Source organism: Leptonychotes weddellii, chromosome 8, assembly GCF_054177405.1.
Source record: "Leptonychotes weddellii isolate Sample4059 chromosome 8, ASM5417740v2, whole genome shotgun sequence".
Lineage (NCBI taxonomy): Eukaryota > Metazoa > Chordata > Mammalia > Carnivora > Phocidae > Leptonychotes > Leptonychotes weddellii.
Genome location: NC_138376.1, coordinates 89470342 through 89482806, shown reverse-complemented (window position 1 = coordinate 89482806; position 12465 = coordinate 89470342). Strand labels below are relative to the sequence as shown.

The window sequence follows — 12465 nt, the reverse complement described above, 5'->3', positions numbered from 1 at the left end:
GAGGCCACTCTGCCTGGGCTCGATGTTTCTGCTGGAGTACGAGTCAAGGCTGGAAACAACTGGGAGCTGTTCCTGAAGGCTGCTTTGCCTTTTTAGGGTATGAGGGTCTCCCTGTGTTTAGGATAACATGATTGACAGCTCCATTCCAGCTCCAATTAGCACCCTATAATTTATTAGCTTCTGCTTTCAGATTATGCGTTAACTTCACAAATATTTCAACCACGGAACCGGCAGCTATCAAGTGTCTCTTTCCTGATCCAGCCCTCTGGGGCCGGAGTGAAATACAAGGAAAGAGCAGTACAGTTGGTCTGTCAAGTGAGAATAATCATTTGTGTCTGTGCCTGTCTGAGGGCACGGTGTCTCTGATTTCCCTTTAGGCCTGCATCAGAGAGAGAGAGAGAGATCGAGATCTGTAGATAGATTCTTTATTGTGAGGGTACCATATTTATATTATTAGAGTTTCATTTATTCATGAGAGATAGGGAAAGCTGGTGTTGAGGAAATGTGAAATTTACGTTTGCTTAACCCCATTGCTTGTGTAAATGTCAAAACTTCAGTTATGTACAAACAGAAAATCTAATAATGATACTGCCTTCAGGACATTTATTCCTTTATTCCAGATCTTAGGATTATGTAATAGATAATGAATAATAATAAATCCTAAAAATCTTGCAAGGAAAATGGAATATATGGAGTATGGACTTTAATAAGTATGATCAAAATGTAAATTATTTACAGGCATCTTGTCAACAGAGTGTTAAAGCAGTTTTATAAAGGAATCTTATTTTTTTGGTTTCATTTAATTTTAAAGTCTTTTCAAATATCTTTCAGTTTTCCTTTCATGCTTTGACACCGTAAGAATTACATTTAAAATGCAATTTATAGAAATAGCATTTATATGAAAAGCAGTTTGTCTCTTATTTTTTTTTATCTCCTCCAACCCCAAAGTGATCAATCACTAAGTGTTAAAAAAAAAAAAATCCTGTTTATTTTGATAGAAAGGGTATGGGTGACCACACATAAACCCAGGGTTTATGATTCTGAGCAAATTGGAGGTTATATTGATCTTAAGAGTTGTTTCCTCTGATAAAAAGGGCACAGAAAGAGCAGTACTTACCCAGAAAGAGTGGCAAGAGAAGCTTCCAGTCAAGGGATCTAAGTCCTAACCTCCACCACCTCTGTCCTCCTTCCCATCCAGGCCCAAATCAGTCTTAAGTCATTGCTAGAATTTGCCACACGTTGAAATAGAACTTCAAAGGGGGAAATGAGACAGGATGGCAACTCCCTTTAAACTAAAGGAGTAGAACAGATAGAGTTCCCTGAAGTTGGGTGACTGAGTTCTCAGCCAGAGGGCAATCGGCAGAAGGATTACTTGGTGGCGGAGAGCTGTCTCTCCCCTTTTCATCACCTCTCCCCCAGCCGAGGCCAAGCGCACAGGGAACACTGCACGGGGAGGCCACTGGTGCCAGCAGGGATGAGGAGAGGAGAAGCTTGTCTTTCTCTCAGGCCCCCCAACCAGGTAGAACACACGTGAAAACGTCATGTTGGCCTTTCCCCGTCTCATCCTTCATTCCCTTGAATGTCCTTTAATCAATGACCAGGGCCTTCTCTAATCTGCACCATTTCATGAATAGCAACAAGACAAGGGAATTAATAGTTTGCATGAATTTGGTGGGCCTAAAGCACATCCGTTAGGATTTTTAATTCACCCAAGTTCTCTCTGATGCTCTTATGACACAGACAGGATCATTATAGTTCTAGGTCGTCTTGCATTTCTACTTGGGGAACGTCTAACACGGAGGGAAATGCTGTCATCCGAGTGTCCTGTGTGCCAGGTCACTGGAGGCCGGCTCAGCAGTCTGGATGGTCTGGTCAGGACTGCTCCAAAGGCCAGTTCCAGTGAATGAGTCTCCTCACCAGCAACCTGATATTCAGGTCAGATGCAGCTCGGGGGAGAGGCTTCAGTAATCAGAACCTTGTGGCTGGGCAAATGCTCCCTGTGGGTTCTGAGCAGAGATCCTGTGGGTGCTAACGCAGTGGAGCATGGGCAGAGTCCCTTCCAGTGGGGGTTGTTTGGAGACAGTGTCCAGCAAAGAATACACTGCGTGCTTTCTTCCTCAACGGCATACTCAGCGGCAAACTCTCAAAAGCGAGCTGGGACTTAATGCATTTTAGTTAGGCTTGTATATACTAGTGAACTGTGCCAATGGAACATGGATTAAAAAAATCCACAGAGAAGTCCAGAGTTAATTTTAGTTATTGCCTCAATGTCCAAACCTCAGGCTAACTCTTTACACGACTCAGTCGGGTTGGGTGTGAAGAGCTTCAGGGCAGGGAAGTCTGCTAAATACTGAAATGAATTAATAAGAGAAGCAATAATAATTCCTTCCTGGAGAAGAATGGAAATCTGCATCTGACTGAATGGTCTATAGATAGTATCATTTGATGAAGAGGTGTGAAAATGTCCTATGATAGTTCCGTTGAGACCAGGGATTCCGTAAGGTCTGTGGTATGTCAGTCTTTGGTGCCCTGCCTCTTTCCCCTTCCTTCTTCATCTGCCATGGAGGAGAAAGTAAACCCAGAGTCGAGCCGCCCAAGACAAATCAGAAGAGGACAAGCTGCCTGTGCGGTGGGTGACAGTGTGGTCTCTGCATCCAGGCTGCCTGGGTTGGGATCCTGGCTCTGCCACTTACTGGCTGGGTGACTGGGCAAATTATTTCTCCTCTGTGAGCCTTGATTATCTCGTGGGTAAGAAGGGGATCACCATCATACATACACATAGACTTGCCGTCAGACTTAAATGAGTTAACCTGCATATGAAGCCCTCCGACCAGCGCCTGATCAACAATTAACATCAGCTGTTGTGAGTGCTATCACATCTGATGCAGCATAATCATCCAGTACCTTCCACAGAAGCAAAACCAGTAATAGGTTCTTGAAATGATCATAATCTACTTCACAGCTGCCAAGATGACAGAACGAGGGGATGTGTACATCTGCTAAGCCATACTCTGAGTAAGGTCCCTTACTGCCCCCAACTCTTGAGACTATTATCCAAGATAAATTGTATTTGTTCCTCATGTTATAACGAAGGTCAAGATTTGAGCTACTATTTTTATGCTTTAACAGTCTAGAAGGGCAATTTGAACATAACACAAAATATTTCTTTCGGGCACTTTAGTGAATGAACACAATTTTAGCATCAAGAGAAAATTAAGAGAAAAGACCACTCATTTCTTAATAATTAACCCCCCTCTCTCTCTCCTCTTTCTTTCTTCCTTTCTTTTTTTTCGGGGGTGAGGGGGCTAGTGGTAGGTTTGTTTTCTTAGCCTAGCTTCCTAAACTGTAATATAACCAATATTTCAAAAACACTTTTTAACTGACTACTGTCTTAAGAGTCTAGAATCAGAGAAGTAACAATAATTCTCTTCTGGAGAATAATAAATGTGTGCCTCACTGAATGGTGTCCAGGTGGTGCTTTCCGTACCATCTCTACTTTCAACCCAGTGAATGCTGTCAGGTAAGCCTGGGCTTCTGCAGGCCACAGTTTTCTCATTTGTGAAACAGAGGTGGGATACCTAACTTCTCACTCCTGGGGTTGATGTCAAGTGGAAAAGGGTTAATGGGTTTCACAGAATGGCAAACACTTTGGAAAAACGAACAGCACTATATACATAAAGTAATATTAGTTACTGACATCAGATTGTACTACTATAAATTATTTTATTCTACTCGAGAAAGACTAAGACATTTATTTTCTTTTTATGAAATAACACAGCGACCCTGTAGTAAAGAGACATCTTTACTGTTCATTTCTTCTTCCTGATCACCTTCAGCTTGGCCCACGCACGGACCCCTGCCCCTGTGCCAAAACGAAAGTGACCAAATCGCAACCACAGAGACTGAGAGGAATAGTCGAGGTATTAGAGACTCTGTGGACACTTCTTCCCCTTGTGGCGATTCCTGGTTCTTCTTCATGGAGACAATTGGGGTTTCTTGCCTTTTTTTTTTTCTTTTTTCCCTCCAGAGGAGGATGGAAGGAGAGACGGAATTTGTGGGAGAGAAGGCAGAGAAGGGCTTCTTCTTTCATCGTAAAGTGTTCCTCGTAAAAAATATGATATATATCTACACACACACACACACACACACACTAGATCCAGTGCAATTGCAATTGTGCCAAACACTGGGAAGCGCCACCTTGGTCGATGTATTTCTGGAGTTTTCAACAGTTGTCCTACAACAGCTGCATTTCAGTAAGACTTGGGCAGGTGGCTCCAGATAAGCCACTTGCCACTCACATTTAGGCTGAGGCTTCCACGTTCACAGTCCAGACGAAGAGTGCGTCTTTGTGTCTGGAGTGGGTGTTGCAGAGAGGGAGTGGGCACGAAGGGAGCTGGAGGCCATGAGGTGAGGAAGAAGGCATTGCGAGTTGGCCTCTTTTACTTCTCTACCCCAGTCTTCGATGCAAATACAAATACAGTTGAAATGTGAGGATACTGGATACTGACATCAGTAGTGCTTTGGTCACACTACTTAATGATATAATTCACATCAGCATGAAAAATATTCACACCAAAATGTCTTTTCTTCCCCTCCTCTTTCCAAGCAAACTTAGGACATCATATCTAAGTGAGCTCACCGCCAGTATTTCCAGTGATTTGCCCAAGAGTCATGAAACGTGATTCAGAGTCTTTGGATCTGCTCTTTCCGCAGAAGGAATTACTGTCAGACAGAATTTCTGTAGATGTATGTTTTGGTTTTCCCAACACGCGGAGATGTTTGAAGTCTCTGCCTTCCCCCACGTCGTCATCCATGAAGTGAGAGGCCCAGATGCTGAGCCTCCGTGGCTGGTCGGAAGGGAAAGGGAAGGGGAAACCCGGGGTCATCTGATCAGCTCAGGAGGGATGCACCACAGAGGGAATAACGACGAGCTGCAAACCAAGATCAGAAGCCATTACAAACCCACTCGATTTCAGCTCTGAGAGTCAGCACTTGCTCTATGCAGAGACCTATAGGGAACAAGGCTGGCTGTCTAAAACCAGTACAGATCCTTGCTTTTGTCCTGAGGCTGTAAACCTGAAAACAGAGAGAAAACAAAAGAAAGAGAGAGGGAGAGAGGGAGAAGAGAAACAGAGGGAGAGAGAAGGGGTTGGGGGTGGGAAGGCACAGGTATTTAAGGAAAGAGAAAGACAAACACCACTGTTTTATTGTGAATGTCACAGAATTCATTTAAAGGGCATGAATGAAAGTAAAAGCGAAGCAAACAGAAATGTCAAATCTTCACCTGAAGGAAGGGCGGGTGGGCAAGACCACAAGCCAACGATTGCATTTATAATATAACCATTTTTTGGTTATGCCCTAAAAATAAAGGAAGCAGAAGAAAGTACCTTTCAAATTCAACTCGTTGAGCCAGAAACTTAATATAGTCATGGAAATCACATTCTCTTTAAGTTTTACATTTTAAGAGACCTATTTAATTTGGCAATTAGGTTGCTATCAGAAGCACATTTTCTTTCCTTATAATTGTCACTAAGAGACAATATCCTCCGCCCAAGCTGTAGAAGATTTTGAACTACACTCTTAGCTCTAGGTCCTCTAGATCAGCGCTGTCCAATAAAAACACAATGGGAGCCACCGGCATAATTCTAAATATTCTAGCAGCCACATTGGAGAAAAGTAAAAAGAACCAGATGAGAATTAATCTTAGTAATATATTTTATTTAACCCAATATGTTCAATATGCAATGTGTCGAAAGTATTCCAACATGCAATCAACATAAAAATATTAGTGAGATGAATTTTACATTTTTTTCTTTGTACACAGTTTTGAAATCCAGTGCTTATTATGCGCGTACAGCACGTCCCAATTCGTCCTAGCCACATTTCAAGTGCTCAACAAGTACATGTGGCTAGCGGTTACAGAATTGAACAGCGCAGAGCTAGAAACTTCTCAACAAATTATTTACTTATTTGTTTATTTATTTATATTTGAAAAAAATCCCCATTGATATCTACCAGCCAGGTTAGGGCAGTGTCCTTTCTCATTCTGCCCACACCGATGACACTGGGTCATCTGTCTGCTGAAGCACAACCCTGCCATGCAGACCTCTGGGTCACAACGTCACTGGGGTCTCCAAGGAGAACTAAGGGGGATCCGGGGCTCAGTCCAGGGTCGGACACAGGGCAGGAGGGGCCCGGGGAGGCCAAGCTCCCTCTCCCGCTTACCTGAGTCCACGCTGAGTCCCAGACCCTGGGCCACGTCCCCCGCGGGGCTGGCGAAGGGTCCCCCGGGCGCGGCCCACGCGGCGCCGGTCGGCTCGCCCTTGGCGGAGAGCTCGCAGGGCGGGCTGCCGGGCGCGGGCGCCGGGGCGGGCGCGAGGCGGGCCGGGCGCCCGGAGGCTGCAGGCATCAGCAGCGGCCCGTAGCGCGGGTCGAAGTGCGGCGCGTAGACCTCGTGCACGGCGGCGGGCCGCGGGTAGGGGGCGGCCTGGGCGCCGAGGGCGCTGCCCAGCGCGTAGGGGTGGTGCGGGTGCGCGTGGTGCGGGTGCGCGTGGTGCCAGGGCTCAGCCGCGCCCTGGTGCAGGTGGCTGTGCAGCGCGGCCGGCGAGTAGGGGTCGGCGGCGGCGAAGGGCAGCTCCGAGTGCGCGGCGGCCAGCGGGCTGCCCAGCGGCGCGGGCACCGGTGCCTGGTACGCGCTGTTCCAGAAGGAGGCGGGGAAGCTGCGCTGGCTCATCGGGAAGGAGCCGTCTGCAGGCCGGCGAGGCGGAGGGGAGGAAAGGAAGAGAGGAGCGCGTCACCGCGGGGGAGATGGCAGCGCCAACGCCGCGGGGCGGGAAAGCTGAACGCGCCTGGCGGGCAAAGGGCGGGCAAGCCGCGGCGGGGAGCGGACCTGCAGCCGGGCCTCGGGGGCGGCGCCTTTCTGAGGGGGCAGCGGCCTGCGAATTCGAGGTTGAGGCACCGCAAAATGGGGGAAACCCTTCGGGAAGGAGGGCCGCTTCCTCGGAATTTGCAGACGCGTCTCCAGTGCGGAAACCCCAGGACAGACTAGACTGGGAGAGGAAGAGAGGAGAGACACTCCCTTCCGTTCCAGTTTTGGGGCGCAGGGAGCTTCCTCCGACTCGAGGCTGCGCTGCCTCGGCGGCCTTGGGGTAGACTCGGCCTCCGGGTCCCAGCCCGCAGCCTCGCCCCAAGCTAAAGATACCTCTTCCCACTCTTGGTCAGCAGCCTAGCGATTTCACTAGCCCCTCTCGCGTTTCAGCCTCCCCAGCTCCAGAAAATGTACCCCTCCAAGGCTCCGATAGACTGGAAGTCCATCGACATATTTCAAAGTCTTGCTATTATTAGCCTCCTTTCTAGAAACCTACTTTCAAATATTTTTTTTCCAAGAACGCAAGCAAAAGAGTAAACTGGACATACTAAAAGGGCAGTTGTATTATTTGCAGAGGGACGCAAAGGGACAGATCTTTTAAGTTTTAATTAATAATATCTGTTCCTTAAAGTGTGGATGCCAGGAATAATAGTAATTCTTATGGCCAGTATCGCTGTTGACCCCTAGTGCCGGGAAGCATTTTAAGAGAACAACAGCATTTAGATCAAATTTGTTGTCCTTGGTGGGAACGGAGGGAAGGAAAGATATTTAATTCCGGGGGACTTGATCGAGCACCTCCTCTAGGGAAGGCATCTGCCCCACATACTAGAGAATTAAAAATGTGTTGAGAATGCATTCTAAGAGAGAGTAAAAAAAAAAGTTCTGTATTCCAAACTAATGATTTGAGATCTTATCTAGGCAAAGATTGCACAAACTGTCAGACACTCTTAAGAGAAAAAGGGAGGGTGAGAGTTGTCATCCCCCTCCCCAAATGTCACATTCGTTGTTCTTTTACAAGAAAGTCCTCATTTCTCATTTTGGTAGAACACATCAAAAATTAAATTTAGTGAGAAAGCTTACCAAATAGTTATCCCCACCCTTGCCTGGGAATAAAAAGAGATTGAGATTTCAGAATAGAAGGGAGACTGGCCAATAAATCATTGTCCCAGGCTAGATAAAGCAGTGCTTTGTGAGAAGGGTAGAACAATAAAGAGGGGGTGTTTTGGGGGAAAGCCCTAGAGATGTTTTGGCTGTACCTAAATTTTTATTTCTTTGGTACTTGCTTACTGAAAGACATTTTCTGCTTCAAGATTTCCTAAGTAATTGAAGCCTAGCAAAAAGCATACATACATTTTAAGAGACATTCATCAGCAGGTTTTGCTTCCGGTGGAGTCTAGGACTTTTTCCTCTGGGCAAATTTTCAGGAACTGCTAAGAGCCCTGGAGGTTGTTGTAGGTGAAGATCTTCCATGTGGCTTGGGATAGTGTTTGAAACCTCACACTCCCACAGCACTTTTACATACATTTTCATATTTGTCGTACAGCCATCTCCAGCGACAGTTAAGAGGGCAAGTATTATCCTAATTTTAGAGACCAGTAAATAGAGTGACCCCAAAGAGGTTAAGAGACTTGCCCAAGGTCATATTGCTAGGAAGTGGTAGGGCCAGCAGGAAAATCCAGGTCTCCCAATTCCAAGGCTAGTGTTTTTTCGAAGTCACTGCCCTGCTCTGCTCCGCCTCTTCAAGGAGAGATTTTTTTTTTTCCTTCCTTCCTTTTACTTACACTCTCCACAAGCCCCTCCTCACCTCCTCTCTGACACCTTTCCTTGAGCCCAGTAGGTGGGCCCCAGGCCGAGAAGGCTCTCTACTTGCCCTTAGAAGCAAGCCCTTTACTCACCCCGCCAGGGCCCGGAGCTCCTGGGTGCTTTGCTGCTTGTACAGCTTGGGGAATAGCTGCTAGGCTGGCTCAGGGCCCTACTGAAGTGCTCATCCACCACAGAGCTGATGTCCCCCTGGAAATAGGTGAAGAGGACGCAGCGGGAGTTGATGTACTCTGCCTCTGGTGGGCGCTCTTTCTCCGGGCTGCCTTCTTCCTCTTTGATACTGGCTGGAGTTTGGCTGGAAAAGGAGCTGCCGCTGCCCGTGCTGTTGCTGGGGCTGGCGTTGCACTCTTGCGCTTCCTGCATCTTGGAGTAATAGGCTAGTTTCTGCTCCAAGAGAGAAAGAACAGAGAGGTCAGTTTCAAAAGAGATGGCAAACTGGGTTCCCACCTCGCTCCGTCAGATCCCTAAGGTATCCAGGGGAAAACTGGCATCCAGGCCTAAGCCCTGTGCTCAGTAACATGCGTGAGCTCCTTGAGAGGCAGATTGCCCTGCCTGGTGTCTCTGGCTCCCCAGAATTCCTGCCAGACCCCAGGGAAGCTCTCTGAAGCTGTCAGGGGAAAAGTCCCAGAAGATGCCAGGCTTTGAGCTGAGTTGGGCCACAGAGCCAGGTTTGGGGCAGATATATTTTTATAATCAGGCTCCAAGGATGAAGGGCACCCAAATCCAGTTAGAGCCTGACTGTCCCCTGCCTAAGAATCCAGGGCAGATGCACAAGATGCAAGATTCAAGCATCATCCTGATAGAGCATGAAAATGTCAAAACCCACTCCATGCAGCCAGGAATGTAGAGGAAAAACTGCCACAGAGGTAGGATATAGTTCCATTTAGGAAAGAATCATGTGGGGTAAAAATGTGGAATAACATTCCGACATGGATCATGTGAATAAATGCAAGCTGATATTTGTTTGGTCGCCCATAAACTGTCCACTTAAAAGTCTATCTCAGTTTTTAAGGAGATCTTCTTTTGAGTAAGGAAAAACCAGACGGCTGGCTGTGAGCATTTCGACCCTCACCAGCTCTGTGCACATTGAGGAAACACGTAATAACAAGGAACGAAGAAGAAGCTCTTGGCCATGAGGATGGGTAAATTGTGGCTGTCTGGTAGTGATTTTAAAAACCAAGTGTAGCTGCTGAAATATTTTCTTAGAAATGAGCAATAGACTGAATGCAGTGTCAACGCATTTATGCAGGCAGAGATGGCCTTGACGCAGGCTGATCATACAAAAATGAACAGAGCACTTAATGGAATAGGTTGGATTGGTCCAGGATCAGGGAGGAGAAAGGACCAAACAGACAGAAAAGCAACCCCTCTCTCTTCTTTGCAATAGTGCCAACCTGGGAAGGAGTCGTCTCAGACCCTGAAGCCAAAAGACTGTAGTTACTTAGTAGAATGACCACTTTTACCACATTCCCGCTTGGCTTATAATGAGGGACTCTGGTGATTCCCCAAATTAACTTTGTGAGACTAAACAAACTCTTAGATGGAAAATTTAAAAGGGGTGGGGGAGGTAGAAGGAGAAAAGCGAAAAGCAAAAAGCAAAACCTACTCCTTCCATCATTAATTCATCAGGAAATTTTCGAATGGACATTCTGAATTTGCAATCAAAACTGGCAAAAACTTGGCCCGGCGGTCCGGAAGTATTTCAGTCTCTCTTGAACAGGAGTCCAGGCCCTCACTTTGGAACCTGCTCCTGACTCCTACAGCCCCCTGGGTGTGTGATCTTATTCTTTGACTGGACTACGGTCTTCAGTTTCTACAATCTCAGCTGAGGACGTGGAAAGAAAAACTGGTCGACCAGACTCCGCCCGGAGAAGAGAGAAATTGGAATAATTAAACGAAACTTCAAGAGTTTGCCGGAACGGGGTTAAGTGGTCTTCTTACAGGTGGGTTTGTGGACTGCAGGGTAGCCCGATGCAGCCACTCAGGCTCTAGAAAGGCGAAATATTATCTCCGAAGCTCGCATGCGCCAGGTCAATTGCACCCCAATAATAATCCCCAGAATTTTGCAAAGATTATAAAACCCACGCGTTCACGCAGTTCTCTTTGTAACGAATTCTCTGGTTCCGGAATTAATTGGCCTGATCCCTTGAGAACTGAAACGGGAAAAAGTCACTCCTCAGATAAGCTTGCAGAGATGGGAACGCAGGTCTTTGTGTTTTAGGCAGAAAGACAGAGACAGGTCTTTGCTTTTGTTCTCTTGTCACTCTCACCTTTGAGACCACAGTTTGGTTTTCCCTGCGTGAGCTTTGCTCGCGTCTCCCCTCACCCGCACCGAAGAATCTGGAGTCCGACAGATCGCTCGCGCGATCCTCGTATGATGGTTCCCCGGAAGGACGGGGCACGCATTAGCGGGCTTAGCTGCCTTCCCGAGAGAGCAAGTGGACAAGCTAAAGGGGTTAGCTCAACCTACAGCGCCGGCAATCCCCGCATCCTCCGGGCTCCCGCCGCTGGCAGGACGCCCCGGACCGGTGCGGAGGTGCCCCGGACCTCGGGGTACAGGCGGTGCTTCAGGAAGCTGGGGCGCGCCACCCGCCTCCAAGGTCCCGGCCCGGAGGAGACACGTACCTGGTGGTAAGGGGTGTAGGCGGCTGCAAAGTAAGGCTGGGGAGGACCATAGACTTGGTACATAACATCCAGACAGCTCATGGCTCCCCGCAGCGGAGACGGCTAAGTGTTTTTTCATCAACTCTGGGTCGGTGGAGCGCAGTGATTCTGCATGGGCGGCGCTTGGACCCGAGCTCCCGAGTCATCGGCGGCGGAGCGGTGGGCAGCGCGCTCAGCGGTTCGGGATCCCGCTCGCAGGCTCCCCTCCCACCCCGGCAATTTGAGCCCGGACCGCGCTCCGGGAGAGAAGCGCCCGGGCTCCCGCTAGTGGGCATTTAAGCCCCACGCCGGACTGGCGTGCTGACGCCACTCCGGGCCGCGAAGGGGGCGGGGACCGGGGGGCCAATGGGGAGCCAGGGACTGGGCCCGAGGGGCTACCCGCGTGTTTCCCCGGGCTCCCCCGCCGCTAGCTGCTAGCCAAGGGTGCGGCGAACCGCGCGCCTCCGAGCCTGGGCCCTGAGGCTTCGCACCAAGAGGAGTAGGATTCCCAGGCTAAAGCTGGACAGAGAAGCAAACCAAGAGAGAGACAGAAAAGGGAGAGAGGGAGGGAGGAGTGCAGGAGGGGGAAAGTGGGGGTTCTCACACTGGGGGAGAGAAAGAAGTTTGATGTGTGGCGGCAAAAGTCCCGTGGGAGAGCCCCGGCCTCAAACTGGAGAGTTGAGAGTGTGCGAGTCCGGGGGTGGCCAGGTGGGGCAGATTATCTGCTCTCGGCTTCTGGTGAGTGCCGGCAGGGATAGCGCGCTCCCCAGGAATCCCCTAGGGGATTCGCGGCACCTCAGACAGGAAGTCGAGGGAGTCGGGAGACTCCTGCCGGACGCGGAGGAGCTCCCTCTGGGGGGGGAAATGGCAGTAGCTGAAGCCGGTAAAGACTGCCCGATGCACCTCCTCTGACCCAGCCCGCCCGCCGCCAGCTCCCACACCTCAGTTCCGCTCTCTGGGGTCGGTCCCTTCTGCCTCTTTATAGAGTTCGATCCCGACACTTTCTCTCTGAAGTCCCCCACCCAAACCCGCTCCGTGGGCGCTGTTCGCGCCCCGCCTCTGGCTCCTCCCGGTGCGAGTTGCTTTCGAGGAGTCCAGGAGGCCCTACCCAGCCCCCGGCAGCCCCGGGTCTC

At 49.1% G+C, this 12465-nt stretch overlaps 1 protein-coding gene across 3 annotated transcripts; it reads right to left on the bottom strand.

The window, feature by feature from the left end:
* Positions 1–3703: 3703 nt before the first annotated feature.
* On the bottom strand, positions 3704–11697 carry VGLL2 (vestigial like family member 2). Of its 3 annotated transcripts, none has more exons than XM_081828855.1 (4): positions 11315–11697; positions 8764–9073; positions 6226–6747; positions 3704–5076 (listed from the first exon to the last, which is right to left on the bottom strand). In XM_081828855.1, the coding sequence occupies exons 1-4, from the start codon at positions 11393–11395 to the stop codon at positions 5033–5035; spliced, it is 957 nt and encodes a 318-aa protein (XP_081684981.1). In that variant the 5' UTR covers positions 11396–11697; the 3' UTR covers positions 3704–5032. The 3 variants fall into 3 exon arrangements, with proteins under 3 accessions (XP_081684981.1, XP_081684982.1, XP_006734621.2); XM_081828856.1 differs by having other exon boundaries at positions 3704–4931; positions 11315–11686; XM_006734558.2 differs by lacking the exon at positions 3704–5076 and having other exon boundaries at positions 5185–6747.
* Positions 11698–12465: the final 768 nt, after the last annotated feature.